We start from the raw sequence: 24,920 nt of genomic DNA, 5'->3' as shown, positions 1-24,920 counted from the left end.
ATTCAAAACTAAGCGAAATATAATCACTTTGCCATTACATACAAAACTGAATTATTGAAAAAGCTGAAACAGTAGTATTAGCTGTTTTGGGAGGGAGAAAGTGAGGCCCGTGCAGTGCTCTGGTCTGCCTCAGTGGTGCAACAGTGCTCGTCAATGATCGACATGACCAATCAAATCAAAGAAAGCGGGTCTTACTACTGTCAGAACACAACTAGAGTTTGTGGAAAGATGTGAGTAGCAGTCTACTGTATTAGAAAACCATTTTAACGATAGAAATGTTTAGCGACCAACAGTAATGGATTATCTAGTGATGCAAACTACTCAACCTTTTATTAAATTTCGCCGTTTTGAAAGGAAAATATGCGACAGGCTAATGATTTATGTAAAACATAAATGTGACAATAGACGTTTGCATTTTCGACTATTAGTCATGAATAAGAGAGAGTGTGCACGTTAAAATAAAATATTATTTTCAAATAGTGTAAATTGATTACTTCATATGAAGAGTTCAGATGCAAAAAAAACCTCTAAGTACCGTTTGAAATCTTCTAAAAATGAGCATTTTTATCAGGCTCCCATGTGTAGGTTCTGTAATTTCACTTTAATGGCAATGAATAGTATGTTTCTTTTCTTTCACAATAAAGTAAAATAACTGAACATTAATATAGAAGCATGAGAAAATAATCATTTTAGAAGAAAATGTTGGATAGCACTTAGAGGCTTTTGCATCTGACTCTTCATATATAACTTTCTACAAGCCTAGAACTTATTTTAGCATTCTTATTTACTTATTACTTTATTATTATTATGCAGTAAATCCTTATGAGTGTTTGAGGGAGTCACAATCGATCATATATGGGTTAAAGTTGCCTTATAGTTACTAAAGCAATACTTACTATATTATTTTTTCAAGTGGGTTTAGAGAGCAATTCCTGTCCTGTTTATTAATTATGTCTATGTATTGGATAAAACAATCAGCCTTGTATGATGGTAGGTTTTCACCGTATACAAAGTGCTGTTATCTGCGCATAACCGCTAGATGGAGCTGTGGGATCAAACATTATACTGCCTGCTTCCGTTATTAAAAGGGTTTGCTCTGATATAATGACATTAATGCAGCCACGTGTCTGCGTGCTCATTATGATTCAAAAGCGCAAAACATGCAAGCATGATGTATAAAATACTACCCCTTAAAGAATTAATAATCATTGAGAATTTGGAATATGCTTATAACACAATTGTAAAAGTGAAATGCATTGGGAGGGATACATCTATAACAATGCACTGCTTTCTAATCACTCGGTTTGCAGTATGAAACATTTACACTGTGAACAAGAAAGCAGTTTTTATGTATGCATGGAATGTGCCGCTAATCCCACAATGCAATGCGCTGGCCTTGACCTTAGGTGTTTCTCAATGTCAAGGAAGGATCCTCGGAAGCCAGTATTTCGAGGATGCTACGTCATCGACATCCGTCGAAGGACTGTTCCAATGTCAAGGATCCTCGGAATTTCAACCAAGGACAGTCCTTCGTTTGAAGAATATCCCATACACAGGAAAGGATGCATATGTGTCGGAGCATTAACGGTTTTTATTTACGTTAACAAACATTTGTTATAACTGTAGTAAATATAAGTAAAGTTTAACGTTTAAATGCCAGTACAAATTACTACCATATTGATATTGTAAATTATACAAATACAAATGGTTAACTGAACCGGACCTGTCATTTAACAATTGGTTGCGTCATCGGCATTTCTTTTATAAATAACTAGTTAAGTTGTCCAAAGTAATTTAACGATACAGCATTATTCAAACGGACCTTTTCACTGACGTAATGACGCAATTACGTGCACTTGCTAGCCTGTTCCATTTATGTGTTCTCCGAATGCTTAAGAGGAGTCTCGCCTAGCCTCTGAAGGAAGTGACTTGGAAGGACACGTCCTGCCAAGGAAGGATCCTTGACATTGAGAAACACCTCTTGACTTTCCCGCCTAATGAAGTAAGCGTAAGTAATTACAGCTGCAATTTTACCATCTCTTTGAGCCTACAGTGTTCTTCTACATTTCATCAAGCAGCCTTGGTGTTTCTCGATACGGTTAATCCTAAAAACTAAATTTCCATACTGCAGCAAAGAAGCAAATGCCTGTAGAGTCAGGCCTTCAGTCTAGTCTAGTCCTATCAGTTATGAAATTGTGGATAATGCTGATTATTACAGAAGTGAACAGATTTTTGCAGGTTACAGTGAAGTAGTGACAATGCAAGCAAACGGGACATGCACTGAAAAATTACCAAACGAAATGGGAGACTCGAGTTCGTATTGAAGCACCTACCTGAACTTTGACAACGTTTTGGTTGTGCAGATCACTTCTGTGCTGATATCACTGTCCTAGAATAGATTAACGAATATTAGTTGTGTCACTAATGTAATACATAAGGATTTGGTCCTGTTAGGAATCTTGGGTGCCTGAAGATCGATTGCTTTGTTCTGAAACCGGGATTGAAATTATTGCTTTTTATTCTGGGTTTCACACTGCAAAGTTTCTAGACGTCACGTGCGAGTAAGCTTTCCTCTCATTGGTCAAAGTTCCACAGTTCATTTTCGGAATTCCGCTTATGGCGGTCATCCATCAGGATGGAACTAAACAGTTCGATGGCTTATTGTTGGGGTTTTTTGTAGCTGTCGTTATATTAATTTATGATTTTGAGCAGGAGTCTAGGATTTGTCGGGAAAACATGAAATGCACCTACTACAAAGAGCTATAAGAATGCTTTATAAAAAGAAAAGAAATGCTTTGATTTCGAATGACAAAGACGTGCTCACCCACAGACATCGTCTACAGCTTCTCACAGATAATTACCCAGCATCATACATTGTGATATAGCTTGATCCATTGGATCGGATTGCTTTCTCACTACAACCGAACCTTTTCCAGAGTTCGATTTCAATCGAGCCAAGACCACCGCGTTCAGGCGATCCCGGACCGATTAATTTGGCACGGATCCGCATGCGATTGTCGTGATCATATATGCCCAAACGAACCAAGCTAATGGGGCAAAAACGCCAGGTATAAAATCACCCTTAAAATTTGGATATTAACTTTAAGAATAATTGGACCGCAACTATGCACAGATGGTTTTTGACGGACTGCATCACAACATCTGAACATGTCTTGCATTGAAGTCTTGCGGCTACACTTGAAAATCAGTGGCATATGAAAATTTGCCACTGATTATAAGTGCTTTACTACTACCTTTTAAAGAGAGATTAATCTAAATGTTTTTTATGGTAATTATCGATGCAACAAATGCAGTCTGTAGAGCTTGACGTGTTTTAAATTCATGGACCTCCAAATGCATGATTATAAAAGTCATTACAAATGAATCAATCACACGCGTTTTACCAAGATTTAATGTACATTTATTCTTAACACGTGGAACATATAGTATAAAGATTTCATACGGAATAAATGATTTCATTAAGCCAAAAAAGGGGGAAAAAGGAATTTACAACAAGTTTTTAGCTACATCATCTGAAATACAAATATGAATCCATAGCACTGGAATCAACTAAGGAAACCGCTGGGAAAGAGGGGAAACCAAACTCGTTTACTGTATCTGTTCTGATGAATGATGATGAAATCAGTTGGAGTAATGGACTTGTCTGGTTTGATATATGCCTCTAGAGATTCAACGAAAGGAACTGAAATGTTATGTGCATGGGATCGCAAGGGCAGAAGATTGCATCCCTACAGTCAGAGATGTAAGGTGAGGAAGGTGGTAAATAAACACATGGCAATGCGCAATGAGAGATCTGTAGAGTGAAACCTTTAATTCGTCAAAGATTAAAAACGGTGAAGAGCGCCATAAGATGAGAGAGAAAGAAAAAGAGCAAAGTGTAATTTACAACATCATTATATACACTGCAGCCTGGACTGCATCTAGAGCTCAAGACCAGTCCTAAGAGGTGATTTCTTTAAGGGTCAAGTCATACAATCGAGGGACAAAGAAGAGGTCGGGGTGTTGTAGGTTCACGTTACTTTGGGGGGAAAGCCATTTTTTCCTCTCTCAACATGAACTAAAATCATCATTTTTTAAAAACTACAGTTTTTTCGCTGCCAAGCCAGCGTTATCTCAGTGTGAAACAGTATTGTTACAGTATGTTTACAGTTTTAAGGTGTACAGTACAGAAAAAAAGTCCTACAATCTACTGCACAGGCCTCCCATTTACATGTCTGTTCACAGCCAATGACCTGGTTCCTTTAGGGCTAAGTATATATATAATCCAAGTTACAGCAATTAATACCACACACCAGAGTCTGAGAGTCCGTTTAGCCTCAAGAACCAGATAATGGTCGCCTCCGTGCCCGTCCTCACCTGGAAGGTGAATACAGGCACAGGTTTTCCCCAAACTCACTGTAAAAGTGACAGCAACTTTGGTTACAGTTTTGTTGTTTTTTTTGTCTTTTTGTCATTATTTTTCCTTACAAAATAGTCCAAAGGGCAGCGCACTCTTGCAGGCGAGAATCTCAAATTCTTATCCATGTGTTAAATCCGTCGCGACATATATCCGTCCTTGAGAGCGAAGCAAGGGTAGACAAACAGTGGAATCTGAGGTGATTTTGCATAAATTAAAAAAAAAAAAATCAACATACAGTCCATCGGTTTCGCTGTTAAATTTTCTCCACTCACGCAGACACACACACATTAAAAACAACGAGTGGGGAAAAACATGATCGCCCCCACGGCTGTCATGACTTGCCGATCAGAAAAAGTACGTCACAGATTACATGGGACACCAAAGAGTTCATGAGCGGGGACACTGATATGTCCAGTAGCCGTGACTCGTACAGCCTGAACTCTGAGTGGTTCTCTTCCACTTTGGCAAGAGCGTGCAGGGCACGGGCTGCCCGCCGCATCATGTCCACACTAGTGGGCTCGAAGTGCGCACCCTGAAAGTGCATCAAAGAGCCCTGACTCTGTTGGAACTGGGTGGCTGCAAGACTGTCCTCCAAGAAGCCAAGAAGGTTTCCTACACTGCCTTTTTGCACAGCAATAGCCCGGGCCGTGACGCTGTCGCCTTGCGCCAGGTTGGCTAGCAGCACCACCGCCATCTCCCGACAGACGGGCACTTTGCGGTCCCCAACCATTCGCACGAGAAAGCCGTAGAGCTTCTCAAGGCGGCTGAAAGGCGGTGTAGCCAAAATGAGGTCAACATTGTTATCCTGGATACTAAGCTTGCTGAGGGTCTCCAGGACAAGTCTCTGGGGAGACAGAGTCCCGTTGAGCCCCAACGTGGGGAAAGGATCAACAGCTTCCGCTGAAGGGCACACGGCCCAGTGGAGCAGGCCATCCAGCAGCGGCAGGCAAATACTTTCAGGGTAGATGGACAGATCCAGCTGGCCTGAGATGTTCGCTAATGTGACCAAGCAGTTTTCCCGCAGAACTTCAAGACAGTCCCACCACCACTCATCTCGCTCACAGCTGACACCTTCGTCTTCCTCTTCCTCTTTCTCGTAGGTAACCGGGGCCTGCTTGCGTTCAGGATGCCAGTGGTGCAACAGCACCAGCCGGCCAAGCAACAGCAAAAGTCCTGGATGCTTAGACATCTCCAGATCATTGCCAGGAATGAAGGAAAGGCTGCGAATGATGTTGCAAACACAGATGCAGCGGCGGGCGAGAGAGTCCTGCCAATCCGAGAACATACAGAGCGGGGTCTCGTCTTTGCTGTGTGGCTCGTCCTCCAAGATCTTGATATTGCGACTCTGTAGCGCTAGGTCGATGCCAAATAGAAAGGTATTCTCCTTGTCGCCGTTTTGGTTTCCTCGGACCGCTTCCTCCGTCACAGAGCCTTGCCGAGCCGAGAGTACGTCATCAATTGTGGCCATTATACTCGTCGACGTGCTTGCTGTTGTAGTGCTTCTACCTTCGGACAATGGTTGGTCTGGGGATGGTGGAGGTTGTACTTGCTGATGCTCTTCGTTTATCTGAGGCTTCTCAGCATCCTCCGTAACAGGCTCCACTACTTGAGACACCTTCTTGCGTGGCTTGACATTCACTGGCACCCGTTTCCGATGCTTCAAGAGCTCCATCCTGCTCTCAAAATGGGTTTGTATGTGTTCTGTGGTGTCACCACCACCTACACTCCAATGAATAAGACCGCTATCAAAGGCTTGTCGCCGACCCAATTTACTAGTGCGCCCAATCACAAACAGGTCTTTTTTCCTCAATATCTTGATGGGAAGCTTGTCAAATTTACTAGCCTGCTTTGGCTTCTCCTGGGAGGCACTGGTGTCCTGCAATGGGGTGGATGATCGGAAATCTTTGCAAGAATTATCCTCGCCTTCCCTCTCTTCTACATCATTCTTGTCATTAGATTTTTGGACCAGCGTAGTCTCCTCTTTCTCTTGCTTGACCTGAACCTGTGACGTCTGCACAGTGTTGCTCTCTATATCTTCATCGTAATCCTCATCCTCCTCTTCCATCTGCTCTGCCTCTGGCCCTTCCTCATCAGACATCTCGGGGTCAATGGCCTCTGGGTCAATTAGTGTACGTTGCCCAGGGTTGCCAACCTCATACTCTCTCAATATGCCAAATATCTCGATTAGGCACCTTCGGAAATACTCAACAATGAGCTCAAGGAAGCCAGGAAGCTGAAATTAGAAGATAAAGATAAATTAATCACACTAGTTGACTAACCTGGCCCATCGCTAGTCCTATGGCCTATACCAGCGATCACAATACTCGGTCCTGGAGGGCCGCTGTCCTGTAGAGTTTAGCTAATTAAACACACCTGAAGCAGCTAATCAAGGTCTCACTAGGTATACTTGAAACTTCTAGTCAGGTGTGTTTGAAGCAAGTTGAAGCTCAACACTGCAGGACACCAGTCCTCCAGGATCAAGTTTGGTGACTCTGGTCTATACAAACTACTCACCTGGTTCAGATTAAAGTTAGAAATGCTGTTGTCGTCATACAAAAGAATGTTAATGGTATCCAAAGCCCAAGTGCTCTCAGCTAACAAGCCTGATTTGAGGGACATCATGACTCGCCAGGCCTCTGGTGTTCCTGAAACCAAACAAAAGCCATTTTTAGACCACCCCCAAAACAAAAATGGATTGGGACACAAGTACTCATGGGAACAATGCAATGAGCCTCTTACCAATATCCTTCATGGTAAGCCGACGACGTGGTTTCAGAATGGGCTGCGTGGCCTCTGTTGAACCTGGTGGGAATGCCACATCTCTCCGAATCAGAGGGGGCTGCACTGGCGCCTGGGCAATGTGTGATGCAGGAACTGGAGGTCCAGCCTTCTGGATCTTCATCCCTGCGTGCATGTATAGAGACTTACTGGGTGAGGTCCTGTTCTCCATTGGTCTTGGCATGGGTGCAGGGCTAGACACTTGTGGAATGTGGTTCTGGGAGGACTGAAGGGACTGAGGAGGTCTGGACATTGGCGACCCAGAGGCCCCAGGCCCGTACGGGTGCTGCCGCTGGTTAACATGGCCAGCCCAAGGTCCCTCGTGGTTCATGCGCTGATCTGAAGACATCATGTCTTCAGAACGATTCATGCCATGGTAGCCTTGACTTTGGGATGGGACACCAGGGGGCCCCTGGCGATTGTGATAGTTTGGGTAGTTCATCTCATTACGCCCAGGCCACATGGGACCTTGCGGTCCATCAGGGACTGAAGGGATGGAGCCACTCATGGAGCTACCCATCATCTGTGGTGGCATGGAGGGCTGGGAGTTTGGACCACCCACGTTAGGTCCTCGATCTCTCCCAAAACCGAAAGGAAACTGGCTCTGTGGGCCCGGAGGGCGTCTTTCTGCACCTGGATAGGCGTTATACTGGTTATACATATCAGGTTGGGACTGAGGTCCACCTGGGGCCTGGGGTCCCGGCTGCTGACCACTGAAAGGGTACATGTCTCCTTCATGACGCTTTGCAGGAGGACCGTAAACACCATCAACTGGTCTCTTCTGTGTGTAATTCTGTATTTGAGAAATATAATTTTTTATTATTTTAGGCAATGTCACATCTAATAACTATATTATAATTTTAAAAAGATTGTATTTCACTGACCGGTTGTTGTTGTTGCGAGTAAATTCCTGACTGTTGGTTTGGGCATGGTCCACTAGGGGGAGCACCTTGGCCAGGGTATTGATTACTGTAAGAATCAAGCCTGCAAACCAAAACATACTTGTAGTTTAAGAAAGGCCCAAAAACCCATGGATGCTCAAAAGCAAATAGCAAAAAATAAATAAAAAATGAGTGAAGAAAATGTTTATTAAATGCTAACCTCTGTTGCTGTGGGGGCCGGTTGGGTGAGTACATCCCTGCATCTGAAGGCATCATGTTAGGCTGTGGAGCCATACTGCCATCTGGGCCCATACTTGAATCTGGTCTGTGAGGAAATAAAGAAACAGCAACTGAAGACACAACTCCTTGGTTGGGTTGTGTGTTGAAATGTGGAAAAACCACTGCAAAGCTACTATAACGTGCAACATTAACACTCAATCTGATTTCTGTATTAATGGATTTCTACAATAAACTCACTGGCTACACTTGATGCAAATACTTGGAATGAATGCACTCACCTTCTCTCATAACCTGGACCATATGGGTACTGTTGTCTTTGACCCATCTGCATATTTCCCATTGGTCCTGGGGGGCCACGGTTATATTGTTCAGCTATTCCACTGTTTGGGCCTTGACCTGGGCTCATGAACTGCTCCCCTGCTGAAAATGTAAGCAGAGAGTCAAACTGAGTGTCCTCTTTTGTATACTAAAATATTACATACAACGTATAATTTTATGAGTTAATTACCACGTTCAAAATGTTCATCATCAGAGTTGGCCCAATATTATAGTAGCTCTACTAGATAAATTAATAAAAGGCATTCTTAAAACTCCACTGTAAGGATATGACCAGAACAGTCACCTTTTCTCATACCACCGAACGGGTCCTTATTGGGCTCATAAGGGCCCATGCGGCCCATCATATCTGGTCCACCCATACCAGGCTGATAACCTGAATTGGGGGTCACAGAGTTTCGTCTGGAAAAAGCTGGATCCCCACCATCAGCAAAAGGGTCCTGCAAATTCACACTGCTCCTGTGTGAGACAGATAATATCAGATGTACTCTGGCCCTTGAAAGTCATTCTGAATATCATATCCCAAAACTGAGAGACAGCATTGAGATGTACCTAGCACCAGGCATGGGCGGCATCTGAGTGTGCGGTGTTGAGGCAGGTGTAGGGGGCTTCAGGTCTCCCCCTTCGGCCATAGAGCTGCTGGTCGACTGAGGCGTCTGAGGACCCTGTAACGATCCTGATCCAGCTGGGAGAAAAAAAAGATTGGATCTGTCAGTCAGCAAATCCTAAAGGAGGTTCAGTCGACATCATATTGTGTGTTGTAAACACTGTGCTTTAATAAGAACCATAAACCAGAAAACCCAAATCCTTGTCAACATGACTAGAATTTAAACATCAAATACATTCCCACTGCCTGCGATTGTCGCTTTCACAGCACTTTTTACTGTCATTGTGGACAGACAGCATGCCAACACGCAGCGACACGCTTTCGAGGAAATGCGCTGAGCTCGGCTCATTTGGCAACCTTTCCTTGCCTGAAATCACGCTGCTTTTCATGCAGCTTAATCTCATTTGAGGACTTTTCCCCACTGGTGACACAGGGAGAGGTGCTCTGCCAGCTAAGTGCTCAGAGACTATCATCCTTCGGTTTAAAGCTCCATATCCCAGCATGAGAGAGTCTCCATTACTAGCACTCAACCAGCAGCTAACACTTACCACGCAGATAAGTGCTTAGTCATGTGTTGAAGAAGAAGAGATGAGGCAATCATCTTCATTTGATGTCACCGTTTCTCCAAACACTCTGTCAGATGCCAAAAGCAAGGAACACACTTTGCTAATATACACTCACGGTTTGCTTTAATTAGGGCTGTAGCTATCGAATATTTTAGTAATTGAGTATTCTACCAAAAATTCTTAAAGTGCAATATTAATTATGGAAGAGAAAATAAGACTCCTGGGTCTCTTAAAATGAACAACTAAGTTTCATTTTTTAGAAAAAATATTTTTATTTTTTAAATGCATAGAATGCAATGCATACATCAAAAATATACATTTGATTATTACCCATTGTTTCTCTGTCTGTAATTGTACTGTGAACAATGACAATAAAGTTGACAGATGAATTAACTGCATTTAAGTGCCATTCAGTTGGGGTTTTAAATAAAGCATTTTCTGAGATAAACATTAAACATTAAACACAAAAAACATTCATTTAATTTATCTTTTAATTATTGACAATTAAGCAAACCTAACTTTTTGGTAAACAAAGGGGATTTACTATTAAAAATAAAACATGGAAGAAATGTTGTGAGATTAAACCTTAAAAAAATATTGATTTGATTTTTCAAATCAATATGATTTTTTTAGTAGTAGTAGGCTATGTACATTATGCTGAACAATAGTAATACATCTCTGGCAAATACTTGTTTTAAACTAAACCGGACTTTTATTTTGACGGGTTGACGTACCTTTACAGTTCTGTGTATGTGATGTGACAACGGTCAAATGCTCATGAAGTGACTGTCAGAGCAGTTCTGGAGATGTTGTTCATGTGTTCACGTCTTATTTAGTGAGAGGAAAGACGCTGAAATCACCGAAGCGTCACTTGCGTTTCAGTGTGTGTTAATAAAGGAAGACGCGCTTTTTATGACTGGATTCCACGATTCCCTCCGCGTTTTCTGCATCGCGGAAATCATAGGGCCCTAGTTGTGGAATGCCAGCTCTATCTTGCAATGGACACACGGCTCGAAGCCTCTTTTAATTGATTTTAAATCTCACGACGGTTCTTTTGCAATGGTCACACGAAAAAATCATTGCGAAAGAACCAAGTCGTGAGATTTAAAATAAATGAAAAGAGGCTTTGAGGCAGAGGAATTTGCCTCGATCATTTTTTGTAATCGAGTTACTCGAGGAATCGTTCCAGCCCTAGCTGTAATACTGACCTTAATCTCCACACTGTTACCTCAGATGCCCAGATGCCCAGTGATTCATCTCGTGTGAAACGTTAAAATATTGTGTCCGGGATGCCATGAGCCCGGAGACCAGTGTTGGGAGTAGTGTAAGTTGCGCAATCAGATTACGTTTAATAAAGTAACTAGTAAAGTAATGCATTACTTTTATATTTATATTTGAGTTTGACATTTTCAAATAAGTGTACTGACTGACAGCTCTCAAGAATATCCTTTATGTACTTAATCACATTTTATTAACTAATGTGTTTGCTGCTGACCTAGTAATACACAAAAATGACTTAAGATAAACACAACATTAGCGTTTCATGATTTTATTTTTTTATTGCTGAAGAAAGTTGAACTTTCTTCTCCTGCATCTTATTCTTTATACAATCCAGAATGGCAGCACAGCCGAAAGGTTGTTTATTTCCTTCAGCCTGAGTGAATGAAAAGGGATTCGTCATTTGCCAAAGGTACATTTTATATTAAAAACAAAAAAGCAAGCCCAGCCCAGATGAGAAAAATGAACACTAAAGTAACGTAACTCATTACTTTATATAAAAAGTAACGCAATTAGTCCCTTTTTTTAGGAATAATGCAGTAGCGTAATCGATTATTTTTTAAAGTAATTTCCCCCAACACTGCCGGAGACAGATGTGCACACATGAGTTTTTTAAAAGCCTTGCTTTAGTGTGATAGAATAAATAGTGCTCATAAATGGCTTTTCAGTTAAAATGTGCAGTGGCTTGGACCTGAAAACAGTATTTCCTTATGACCCGACTGAAAGGTGCAGTAAACGATTTCTGAGAAACTTTAAATGAACACTCAAACAATTGCGAATACTTGCTAACTCTCGGTTCTGTGCGTGCTGGAAAAGATACTGTAATAACCGTATTATAGTGAAAAAAAACGAAGCGGATTGGAGCGATCAGGCCGAGCACCACAACATTCTTGTAGCCAATTAGCAATAGAGTGTTTAACATCCATGATGGGGCGAGAGAGATAGAGAGAGCAAGCTGGAGGTTTGTAGACTGTAGAAAAAGAGATGGCCTAGGCATTAACAAACAGGAAAATATCTCAGAAATATAACCTAATAAAGAAGATTTATGAATGAGCTAGAACTCGCATTTATATTGGAAAAGCTTCCCAGCGCTGGATGTTAGAGAGTGGGAAGGCCCAAAAATGGATGCAGAGGTTGCTTTATTTCTGCTTGACATGTAACATTGGATCTACCATTTCACAGAACCAAGACATGCTGCTGTACATTAGCATTAGATTCATTAGATTCCATACTTCAGAGAGGTGTCTGAAGGGTGAACAGTTAGCCAATGCATGCATTGCATAGCATGTGATGAATTTGGGGGCAGAGCAATGAAGGCAGGGGTGTGTTTGTTTGGGTTTTTCTTAAATTACTTACTGCACCTTTAAGCAAACTGCACAGGGTCCAGACCAAAAAATTGAGTAAAGAGCCACTGGCTCCTATATGAAAAAAACTAATAAAAATAATTTTATTCGGTCCCACAGAATAAACTTTTTATTTATTAATTTTATCTCTCTCTCTCTCTCTCTCTCTCTATATATATATATATATATATATATATATATATATAACATAACATTTGAATGTTTAAATAATAGTCATGTGTTTATGTCTCATCTTTTCTTGACTTTATCAGGATTTAAATCCTTCTTTTAGATGACCTGGGAACTAAGGTTTACTTAAAGTTGAAACTAAATTTACATTTACATTTATTCATTTAGCTGACGCTTTTTTATCCAAAGCGACTTAAGCGACTTACAATTACTATATATGTCAGAGGTCACACACCTCTGGAGCAACTAGGGGTTAAGTGTCTTGCTCAGGGACACATTGGTTTCTCAAAGTGGATTCGAACCCGGGTCTCTCACACCAAGTGCATTTGTCTTATCCACTGCGCCATCACCACCCCAAATGTCTTTTGCAACTTGAAATATAAAGTTTCAAAGAACTGTACTAATATCATGGACATAACAAGCATCAGTTGGCCACTGAGTGTAGTTTGGGCTCCTCCTCAATGCATCCTGTAAATGTTGTCATGTGTCTTTCACACATTCAGTCTGTTTTTCTTCATTAGTAACATGTGATTTTATAGGAATTGAATCATGTAGACAACAGGTTAAGGAAAAATATTAATATGCAATAGCACATATAGCAAAATGCTCCTCTGTAAAGTTTTTTTCCTAGCTGATTGATGAGCTTATGGAAACCGAATGGTTATTCTGAGGTAAATGTATATTACTTTGCATTGTTTACCATCTTTACATGTTTTCCACAGTTTGAAACACTGAATGAGCGATTACATATAGGCTCTCTTATAAATAGCTGATTATAGACGAGAATTGTACACAATATTGCCAATATCCACACAGCTCACAGCTTTACCTGTTGTAGTTTGTTCATGCTGTGCACTTTTACAAGCGCATGTCTCCGTCACTGACATCCCTCGCTCTGCTCAGCTGAGCTGTGTTTATCAAGTGTGTGTCAGCGCTGCAGTGCTGCAGAGATCAGCACGCTTTAAAACCCATCTTTACACTAAAACTCTGATGCGCATCATCTCAGTTTAATTCGCTGAACATAAAAAATGCATTCAATAAGTCATATTTTTGGTCGCATATGCAACCGTTTTAGTCGCAGTCTGATAAACAGACCGAAATACTCATAAAATTAACAAGGGAGGCACTATTTGCCTCATTCCTATCCGAAATATACAGTTACTTCACGTCCTTGAGTGCTCATGCCCATCCCTCCAAGGCCACATGCCTCACTTCAGCAGACATGAGGCAACGTACGTGTGTGTGTGTGTGTGTGTGTGTGTGTGTGTGTGTGTGTGTGTGTGTCTGTGTGTGTAAATGTCAGAGCGAAAGGAATGAAGCAGAGAGAGAGACACAAATGTGTGTGGAAGAGCAGCATGTTTGAGCGCCACATGTTGCAGCTCATCTTGCGGCCAGCTAGTGGATGACTCATGCTTCCATTCATTAGCTCGCACACAGACTGGGGTCACCGGCAGGTCAGACATATCCTTATCTCACACTTCACTCCTTACACACACACACACACACACACACACACACACACACACACAATACCTCAGCCTCCCTCCTCTGAGTAAGTACATCACACTAATGTAGATAAAGAAAGGGGAGGTTGGGAAAGAAAAAAAAGATGAGGAAGAAAAACCCAGCGTGACTTTACATGCCACCACCACCTTCGTTTTTTCCCCCCATTCATCTTTTTTCTGGCTTGGTTCAACCCTCCAGGGGGTTGCCTCTGAATCCTAAGGCCAGGAGAAAGCCGTCTGCAGCAGGGAAAAAAAGCAGTCAGCCTGGAGCACCTGACCCAGTGCCAAGCAGACATGCTCTACATCACAGGGGATCCCCTTCCTCGCCCCATTTCTCTTGTAATCTCAGTCACTCTCTACTGAACTCTCTCTCTGGCTCAGAGTCTTTTACATGGGACGCGGTTCTGGGCTGAAAAAGCTGGATGGAGTGAAACAGAATGGAGCGCATAACCCATCGGTCTGCTGAAGCGTGTTTAACACCCAGGCTTTTAGCCAGCTTCATACAATAGGCCGGACACACTGCCATTGTTGCAGACAAATGCTGTGCTTGCTACAGTAAACACGCTCGGGATGCCTGTCCGGTGCATTGCTGCTTCTGATTGATGCATTAAACAATAATAAAAAAACAGCATTAAAGGCAGGGTAGGTAAAAAAATTTATAAAAAACTTTTTTTCCAAATTTGTTTAAACTTTATTTATATATCAATACATAATTAAAATGTAAGTACTCTGAAAAAGAAAGTATAAAAATCGAGTGACTGTAGACCTCTCACGACTGTTTTAAAGACAGCTCATTATTTCCATTTAGTCCACCCCCTCCCTTCTGGGCTCCTTCCAAAGCCTCTACTATGGCTCGCTAAGTAATGTTATGTTAGCTATATTACGCAGCTACGTGTGCTAATGACACATGCTTCATGAAAAAAATATGTATGATCAAAATACAAAAAGAAAGATTTACCTGTCCAGCAGAAATAAAGCCATCAAGGAGTCACTTTTCAGCCCCTTGAGTTCCCTCAGTTCTCGCCATCGCTGGAAAGCCACGCCGATTTTAACTCGCGTTTTATTTCTTTGTTTATCCAAAGACTTTTTGTTCATTGCCTTTTCTTGTACTGTTACAGTCTTCCTTGTTTTGCCTGGTTTGGCTTCACTAACTGCATAGGCTGGTACTGTGAATTTTGCTTGCTGTTTCTCTGCCATTGTTTTGGTATTCCTAGGATCCGTGCCTGTTGAATCAAACGTGCTGTTTCCTCAAATCAAACGTGCGCGCGCAAGTGGGCAGGTCATGTGTGGCAAAAGGGTGGTTGCCATGGTTGCGAGAGAGTGACAGTCGCCTAAGCCAATCCTATGTTTCGTCCCGAAATGGAAATAATGAGCTGTGTTTAATACAGATTAAACAGTCTAGAGTCACTATTTTTATACTATTTTTATCAGAGTACTTACATTTTAATTATGCATTGATATATATAGAAAGTTTAAACAAATTTGGAAGAAAGTTGTTTATACATGTATTACCTACCCTGCCTTTAAGCACTGGGAACTTCAAGGACGCATCTGAAGTCTATCAGTAGTGTGTTCATTCTGATGATAAACATAGTTGAAGATGATAAACAATCACACTTTTCAACCATTTTAAACGACTGTTGTTGTAGTTTAAAAAGTCATGAACTTTCCCTAAAAGAACAAATTGAAGAAGGATATTTAATCATTTATTTATATGCACCTATATAGATCTTAGAAAAACAAAAACGTCAAGAAACTAATTAAAAAAAAAACTGATGCACCAAATGTTCAGCAAAAAACAAAAACAAATAAACATCACACAAACACTGTGACGTCTAAATATTGCTTCTTTTTGCATGTGCACAACGTAGATAAACTATAGCAGGTAAAGATGTGAGCTTTGTGGGCACTCTTTACCACACCCAAAACAGTAAAACAGCTATATGTAAAACTTAATTGTCTGAAAAGGGAAGCTGTCTGTGGACGAAGAACTTTATTTTGGTTGGAAGTCGACACCCTGAACAGCACACAGAGATCAAGTACCCAATTACCCAAATATAACCATCCAAACGTTCCCTCTTTTTTGAGTTTTAATGAAAACTGTCATTTATGTTTCAGTGCCTTCTGGACTTCTGTGAACATTTTTGATTGATCACGCAAACAAACCATGGCATGAATGTTTTTAGTCAACTTCCTGAACAATCTCACAGAAATGTTTATCTTACAAACTAGTGTTTGTTTTTTCTGAACTCTGTTAAACCAAATTTAGTGATGATGAAACTAAAGTTGAAATAAAAAGTGCATTAAAAATGATGCTATTAATAATAGGGTTGGTTGATGTCTATAAAATTGGCGTTGGACGAGGTCTACAGTGAAACATTGCGATGGACGATGACATCGGTGGAGGCGGGGTTTGTTGTGGGGTGTAGTTAGGGGGTGTGTCCAAAGCGTGAATCCTTATAAGGCATGGAAAACAGACTCTTCATAGATCAGTTTATAGAACTCATTATTAGTGATGCTGTCAATACTGGATGCAGGTGTAACGGTTGCCTGTTACATTACAGTACATAAAATTTCACATACCACATAAACAGAGTAAGGAGAGATGACTGAGGATGATGGCGAATGATTTGCAGATCCTCATCACCACTGACAAAAATATATTCCAGTAAAATGTGTGGTAAGTACTGCCGCTTGATAGTATAAACAGTGTGTGCAATCAGGAATCTCGAAATTGAAAGTGAAACTAAAAAGCGATCGTGCACTCAAAAGCAATTTCAATGACATGCAAAATAGAGTCTCCCTGATGCCTGAAATATAAATGTAGTATAATTACCTAACGATATAACTGCAAAGGAAAATATTCAAATACATATTTTCTTCCCATCTCGTATTTATTCCCTTGAGAGTTTCCGTATACACGTCATTATTGGGTGTGCGGCAGATTGCGGGGATCACGATGCTGGCTCAACATCATGAAGTCTATCAGCCATCGACGATGGACGATTGCATCATCTATGGGACCAATCCTAAATAATACTGTTGTGTATATTGGCAGCAAAATTCATTAATATTTCCCAGCTCTACTCTGAACACGGAAGGGAATAAATAAGCAATGCTATCCCAGCAGAACAGAGTAGTGTGGTAGCTAGCAGTACCGTAAATCACTATAAACGACACAAGGAATGAGCATCAATCATTACCAGCTGTACTAAACCACATCAAAGAAACACTCCATTAAAACAAGACATGCACACTATAAAGATTCACATTAATCTAGCTGTTAAAGGTGCGTTATCGGAGCAATGGGAAAGGGTTTATGTCAAGGCAGTTGACGTCTTTCAAGGCTGATTATATGTCAGTTTCCTGGACATCTTGAACACATTGTATCTGCATTTGGCAAACTGGCTCAGAATAATACCGCATTTACCTTTCCTAAAAATTCATTGCAACTTGCTTCATTTCTGCATAACACACCAAACGTACATCAGAATAAGAAATGCTGAAAGAAAGCACTAGTCAGAACATTTTTCTGTGAAGACAGAGTGTGGAAATACACAAATACAAAATGGCAGAGCTACCAAGTGCAATAAAGACTGAAGCACTAACACTGAAAAGAAGTCTTTCTGCATCAAACCCGGCAAGGACATGAGGTTGGACTGGTTTCATATAAAAGAGGTGTCTGCACTGACCTGGTGAAGGAGGCTGGACCTTGGCCTGGTTCTTTTTAGGGTCATTGTTGAAGATTTCGGGCGGGGGGTCTTCCCCTCGCTCGATCTTGCACTCGAAGGCGTACAGACACTGGATGTACTGTTTCTTCAGAGAGCTGGCAGCACTACTGGATGTGCCCACATTCAGGTTAGTGGCTATTTCCCTCCACTTCTTATTCTTGTTCACCTGATAACGGCAGACAGACCGAAACAATGACTGAGTGGATTCAAACCCAGCACATACTGTACAAATCCAGCTAAAACTAATATAGTCTGACTACAAAAGTCAACAAGAAATCATAAATGACCCTATAAAACTGTTATGTTCTTGTTCTTATTGTGCAAATCCTATTACAATTATAATAACAAGCAAGGCTGTGTGGATGGCAAAAATAAGATCTAATACTAATATAATTCTAGTGATCAGCTCTAGTTTTAATTTCTTATTCAGATATACAATACAACATTTTTTAACTTTGTTACTCTTAAAGTAACAATGCACATAGCATACACAGATTACTGGCTGTCAAGTACACTATGAATAATGCTTATTGACGTACACACATTGACAGAAAACAACAACTAAAAGATTTTTCTTGATTTAAAAAGCCATCTCAGTATCGATTGAAAATTATATTAGATATGGCAAATCCAACCTTAGTTTATCCTATTTTCGGTAGCCGAAATTTGGGTGCTTTACTGCAATTGTTTTAATCTGCAATCTAGTCAAACTATACAGGAATCAAGTTACCCTCTAAATTAAGGCCCAATGAAATCAATTGTATTTTTTTCCAAATTCTCTTTTTCCATTTTTTTTCTGGACTCCAATTTAATGGTTAAAATAAAGTTTATTAACCAAAGAGCTTTTTAAAAAGTTTTAAAATAAACAAAAATTTTACTGCAGTTTATTAAGTTTAACAAAAATTGAATTTTAGGGCCCTATGAAATGCGTTTTATTTATCTATAATTTTCTGTTATTCAAATTAAGCCATAAAACTTTACATTTTTCTTGAAATGCAATGAAATTTTTATTTATTTTTTGTGTGCAAACAAAGGACTGCACAACAGGTGTACTGATAAAATTAAAACATGAAAAAATTGTGATAATTCGTTAAAAATAAAGTTAATAATAATTTTATTAGTAGTAGTATTACATTAAGATTCACACGATAGTAATATATTTCTGTCACAATTTCTTCAAATTGAGCCGGTCTTTTATTTTGGCCGGTTGCAGTTGCAGTGTTTTGTTTCTGTGTGTATATATGATGATGTGCACACACTTACTGAGTGAGACGGCAGATGCTAAAAACACAGCTAGCGTCATGCACACTTCAGTATTTATAGTAAATGAAACCTGCGCCATTCATTCGCAGATATGAAGAACATGCAGGATTCATATATGAATGGTCTTTTTGGGGGCGTAATTTTCAGACGCTAGTCCATACCCAAATTCCGTGACATTCCGGCTTATACAGTAAATTCCATTTTTACGACTGTGTTCCACAATTCCGTCTGTGCTTTCCATATTGTGTTGAGTTAAAAGTCTTGTTTACACCCTTTCATGACATATAATAGTTCCTAAAAAAAACCTTTCTGTAAGGGTCAGCTTCCATTTCACACCTGAGTGAGGCCGCCAATCTCTTTGACGGACACGTAGAGGCGGAAGAGGTCCAGGGGCTTGCGGCCCACCGCAGGGAGATTGTTCATCCCCATGGCTTTCTCCTCCGTAAACGCAAGGTAGCGATCCACCCACATCTTGCGCTCTGGTTCTGGCCCCAGCTCATATAGACGGGTTATCTTCTCATTAGTGGTGGTCGAGGAATTGGACTTCTACAGGGACAAAAAAAAGGAGCAAAAAATGGTAAAATGCACCCAAGTATTAGATTCCTGTTGTTTAGTTATGTGGGAAAAATTCCCCAATGCAATTTTTATAAACGGTAAGCACACACTAGCGGGTATATCAATGCACTGTATATGTGCAATGTGCATTTCAGCGGAAAAGCATTTTCATTGATGATGTATAAAGCCAGAAAGCCCTGAATGTGCGTTTCTCCTCCTGTAGTCTCCAGCTATCACAGCTCTCCATACAGATGATCAGTCAAGAGCCGTTCACAGGGCTCAGGGCTGACCGCCCACATCCTCCGGTCTGCAACAGCCCGGACCCGACCCATTCAAATATTAATAGCTCTTCACCTTCTTCGATTCGGTCTTAGGCGTCCCATCCACTTTGTTATTCAACTTCTGAGATTGGTTGTGCTTGTCCATGCCAAACTCTGGACTGGGAGCCATGCCTAGGAGACAAATGCAAACACTGTGTCACTGTGGGCCAAAAAGCATTTTATCCACTTCAAAAAGGTCTACAGTTTGAACTCTTAGCAAAAAAACTACAATGCTGGAAGCAAAGCAAGTGAGTTACACTGCTTACCGGCCGAGTTGTTGGACATGTTTCCGGCCATAGGGTACGGTCCTGCTTGATTCATCATACCCTGCATGCTGTTCATTGGCGGGGCATACGGCGACCCGGCTCCCATCATTCCCTGGTTGATGTTGGGATATCCAGGCGGTCTAGAAGAGAAATGAATGAGAATTAAGATAAACTGAATCTTAAATGGTACGAATGACTTGCTTTGAACACACTGCCTTGATCTGATTTACATCTCTCTCAGTGTGATCAGACTGAATCCAGCTGTGCTCCGCAGGACTGCTAGAAGTCCCACTCTACCAGCAGAGTTGAAATATAAAATTGCATTTACCTCATTTCCACATTTGCTAAACATTAAATACAGGCCCTAAAACTAACTTTATAGCATGCCTGTCAATGACCGGTAATGTGAGAATCACTTAAAATCAAAACAACTGTTAAAAACCATTTTAACTTTGTGGCAAGTGTTAATTTTAGGCCCTAATTATATAGTTCTATTTAATTATATAGTTTCTGAGCCTAAGGTTAATCAGAATCATAGCCCAAACAAATTAATCAATACGTGTCTAGCCTTTAGCAAACGTTACTTGTTTCCTGTGTCTTTCTGAATACGGGTTCCCCGTCCAGGCACACCTGTACCTGTGTAATGCGTTGGATGGGACATGGTGCATCCCCGCCGCTGCAGCGGGATCCTGAGGCTTTCTGTTCATCCCAGGCGGCGGACACATTCCTGACGCCACCTGAGGAGGCATGCCGCCCATGTTGGGGCCCATGCCAGGGCCGTACGGCCTCGTACCCATCTGCCCTGGACCCATGCGTCCCGGAGGCATCCCTCCATACGGCCCCCCTCCACCCTGCCCTGCCATAGGGTTCATGTTCCCGCCCATGCCAGGACCACCTGGATAGTTAGCGTTCGGCATGCCTCCGTAACCCTGAGGCCTCGGGTAACCTGTGCAAGAGATTTTAAGGTTAATGCACACTCTAGGCTTGTGTAAAATGTGTTTGATGTTCTTGAAAAGCATCAGTGTTCAGTCAAATCTAAGCTTCTCACCTTGTGGTCCGTACTGGCCACCCTGTGGACCAAAGTTGCCCATGGAGTTGTTCTGCGGGAAGGAACCCATCCCACTATGCATTTGGCTTCCAGATGACTGCCGTGGGGATAAAGTTGACCCGGGTTGAGGAGAGCCGTAAGGCATCTGGGGGTTCCTCATGTAGACTGTAGAGAGCAGACAGAGTCACGCTACAGTAAACCACCCCCGAGGTTCTGCTTTCATGCTAGGAGTTCTGCTGCCTATCCAAGCTGGACTCATGAGCACAGCACAGAGCCGCACCAAAGTACACATGAAGATGGCCATGTTTTGACCAGCTTGTCAGTGAATGTGCTCCACATGAAATCACGGACGTGTAGAGATTTACTGCTGACTACAGAACCGGCTTTACTGACAAGATGCGCATTAAATATCAGCAGATATTTATCGTGCACCCCTAACAAAATCCTATAACCCACTGATCTATACATGTTCTCTATTATAGATCAGTGCTATGACCGCTTCACCAAATGCTTCTGTGCATCACTGAGCAACACCTTTAGCAACATAAACAATCAATAACTATAATATATTTCGGCAGAATTAACAGTTTTTTTATTTATTTAATGAAGTCTGAGTTACCCCTGTTGGTGTAATGCTGCATCTTTCATCTTTAATTTTGAGACCCCCTCCTTCCCCGTCTAATAAACACTTCTTAAGCGGAGATATGTTGATGTGTGTGCACCAGGAGTCTGTGTGGAAGCCCAAGTTTCCGAAGTGAGGAGGGAATATTACTGTAGTTATTAGTCTTCTGTTTCAGGCATGATTCTGTATGTCTGTCAGTTTACACTGTGATGACGCTTGCAAACTCGGGCCGTGCCGTGAATCGGTCTGCTTTAAAGCTAAAAGACTGAAAACAGATGTTTTTCTCATGCTGAGAGATAAGCAGATGTGTGTGAGTGAGTGACTGTTGCTGTCAGGAACTATTTTTTAGAAGGACAGCATTTAACAAACTTGCTTCAATACATTTTTTTTTTGTGTGTGTGAAAAAAAAGGCTTAAAATGAAACCCTTCACGTAATGCCTAACAACGCCTTCAAAGACTGGATCACGAGCTGCTCACGCATAATTTAACTCAGTGCCGTGCTTCACTCAGACCAAACATTTAATAAACACAGCTTTCACAATTAGAAAATAGCACTAATCCATATTGTGACTTCAGTTTTACTTCAATTAATCATGCAGCAAAGATAAACATTAAAAAAAAACAATAAGTCACATGACTCACCTCTATCCTGACCCATGGAGGAATGTAACATCCCATCCGACTGGACACTGGAGGGTCTGGGGGGCATCTGGGTTCCTATAGGAGGGGTAAACTTGACAGTTAAACTAATGTGACCCTAGAGCACTAAACCAGTCAGAAGTAGCTCAGGTATATTTGTAACAATAGCCAAAAATACACTGTATGGGTCAAAATTATCGATTTTTCTTTTACGCCAAAAATCATTAGGATATTAAGTAAAGATCATGTTCCATGAAGATATTTCGTAAATTTCTTGATTTCTAATATGTGTTGCCAAAGACTTCATTTGAACAACTTTAAAGGTGATTTTTTCAATATTATGATTTTTTTTCACCCTCAGATTCAGATGCATCTCAGGGAAATATTGTCCTAACAAACCAAACATTAATGGAAAGCTTATTTAATCAGCTTTCAGATGATGCATTACAATAAAAAAAACAAACAAACTGACGCTTATGAAAACACCTACACTGAACTGCAGTGTTAGTGCAAGTAACAGTAAACAAACTGCATAAATGCGAGTCCCACCAGGCATGGCTCCAGGTGAGAGGGGTCCCGTGCGTGAGGCCGGGCCACTGGCGGGCGAGCCCACAGGTGAGGGTGACGGGCCGCGGATCCCCGGCAGGTGAGGGGAGGTGTGGGGTGAGAAGGGCGACTGCGCCGGGTTGCTCTGCTCGCCCTGACTGCTGGACACTCCTGATGTACTGACGCCCGGACTGAGAGCACCCTCTGCGCCTGTGGGGAGGTCATCGATGGAGCCCGACAGATCCTGCACAGGACAACCAGACGGACAGAAACCTGTTATCAGTGCCAAGCCTCTCTAGTACTGCTGCTCGTCCCACACTGTACTACAGACCTGAATGATCGCTCAAATCACACGCTTTACTGACAGACGTGCGCCTAGTTTTTACTGAAGTTCTGAGGGGACACATGAGATGAGAAGATAAAATATTCTAGAACTGTTGCGCTCGCTTCTCAGACATTTTGCTGCTGATGGAAATATGAGATGGGAGGAACAATCTATATTTCTACGATTTCAGAAAAGTTTCTCTGGGACTGCAATACTTGAGTGTGTACGAAAAAAGTTACTACAAGGAAGGCAAATATTTTGCAAGTGATCTCTCAAACTATTTTTTCTATGCATCTCATATTTTACCCATAAGTGCTCTATTTAAAAAATAAATAAAGTATGTGGCTGATAAAATGAGCAATTATTGAACAAACGTACACTAAAGGAGTAATCTCAACATGTCTACAAACCAAAATATTGTAGAAAATTTAGAATAGGCTCTTTCAACTTTAGCAAGCAAGCAGCTAGCCAGAAACCTCTCAAAACAACAAATAAACCCCCTAGCAACATTATAATATCCAGGAATGAGCACGTCATGTACTTCTATTGGGACAAGCATCTTGCTTCTGGTTTAGAAACCTTGTAATAGTTACAGTTAAAGCACATCTTGCTAAAACCCCACCGAGACATCTAGCATCTCAACTGAAATCTTCAAGAGACCATCACCTAAACATCACCTAAGACCTTTCTTCTAAAATTTTAATAAAAATGTTCTAATTTAAAGCATGAAATGACAATCGGCTATGGCAATTACAAATTTATTGGAAAGGAAAACAAGTCGATCAACATTTTTCGGGGTCCAGAGCAGAGCGTTTTTTATTCACTATATGTCCAGCTGTTGAGAAGACGTGCTCCGACCGCACTGATGTCCCAGGGACACTCAGGTACAGCTGCGCAAGGTGGGGGTATTACTGACAATTTTCCACCACAAAAGCCGGTCGCTGTCAGCTTGCAATGGTCCTTTTCATAACTCAGAATCTCCTGTAACTAGATGACCGCGCCGCGAGACCTCCAGACGTGTGTAAACGCGTCTTTACATTGACTTAACATTGAAATCATTCGCGCCAGACGCTCTATTCGCGTTTGGTGTGAACGCAGCATAAAAGGTCGCTTTCGACGTCACTGGGTCTTATAGGCGCGTAAAATTGCTGGTATTTTCTGTCTAGCTTTCGCAAGGCATACTGCACTTTTGGAATTCTTTATTTTCTGTTTCTGCTTGTTTGTGAGTTTTGTTACATCTATATTTTTTAATTGTTTAATTATTTTAAAATGAATAGTGTACAAATTTGGTTAAAATCGATTCCCTATTTTCATTTTCGAAACTTTTTTGGTTGGTCCGATCGATTGTGCAATCGATTTTCGAACTAAAAGTGACAGCCCTACTTTCTACACAGATATAACAATATTCATGAAGCAAACATGGGTATGTTGTGTGACCACGTGTCTTTGATTATTGATGGTT

At 41.2% G+C, this 24,920-nt stretch overlaps 1 protein-coding gene across 1 annotated transcript in view; it reads right to left on the bottom strand.

The window, feature by feature from the left end:
* Positions 1–3,806: 3,806 nt before the first annotated feature.
* The window catches only part of LOC132145672 (AT-rich interactive domain-containing protein 1A-like), a 75,813-nt gene continuing 54,699 nt past the window's right edge, over positions 3,807–24,920 (bottom strand). Inside the window, exons 5-20 of the mRNA XM_059556854.1 lie at positions 23,137–23,377; positions 22,591–22,665; positions 21,327–21,491; positions 20,915–21,224; positions 20,279–20,418; positions 20,047–20,144; positions 19,474–19,683; positions 17,836–18,040; positions 9,208–9,340; positions 8,942–9,114; positions 8,598–8,739; positions 8,300–8,404; positions 8,083–8,182; positions 7,160–7,991; positions 6,935–7,065; positions 3,807–6,653 (exon numbers count right to left, since the gene is read on the bottom strand). Coding sequence (XP_059412837.1) covers positions 4,752–6,653; positions 6,935–7,065; positions 7,160–7,991; positions 8,083–8,182; positions 8,300–8,404; positions 8,598–8,739; positions 8,942–9,114; positions 9,208–9,340; positions 17,836–18,040; positions 19,474–19,683; positions 20,047–20,144; positions 20,279–20,418; positions 20,915–21,224; positions 21,327–21,491; positions 22,591–22,665; positions 23,137–23,377 — 4,962 coding nt within the window. The 3' untranslated portion in view covers positions 3,807–4,751. The remainder of the gene's footprint in view (positions 6,654–6,934; positions 7,066–7,159; positions 7,992–8,082; positions 8,183–8,299; positions 8,405–8,597; positions 8,740–8,941; positions 9,115–9,207; positions 9,341–17,835; positions 18,041–19,473; positions 19,684–20,046; positions 20,145–20,278; positions 20,419–20,914; positions 21,225–21,326; positions 21,492–22,590; positions 22,666–23,136; positions 23,378–24,920) is intronic.

Source organism: Carassius carassius, chromosome 8 (assembly GCF_963082965.1).
Source record: "Carassius carassius chromosome 8, fCarCar2.1, whole genome shotgun sequence".
Lineage (NCBI taxonomy): Eukaryota > Metazoa > Chordata > Actinopteri > Cypriniformes > Cyprinidae > Carassius > Carassius carassius.
Note: the sequence above shows the minus strand (reverse complement) of the source record. Positions and strands in the feature narration are given on the sequence as shown.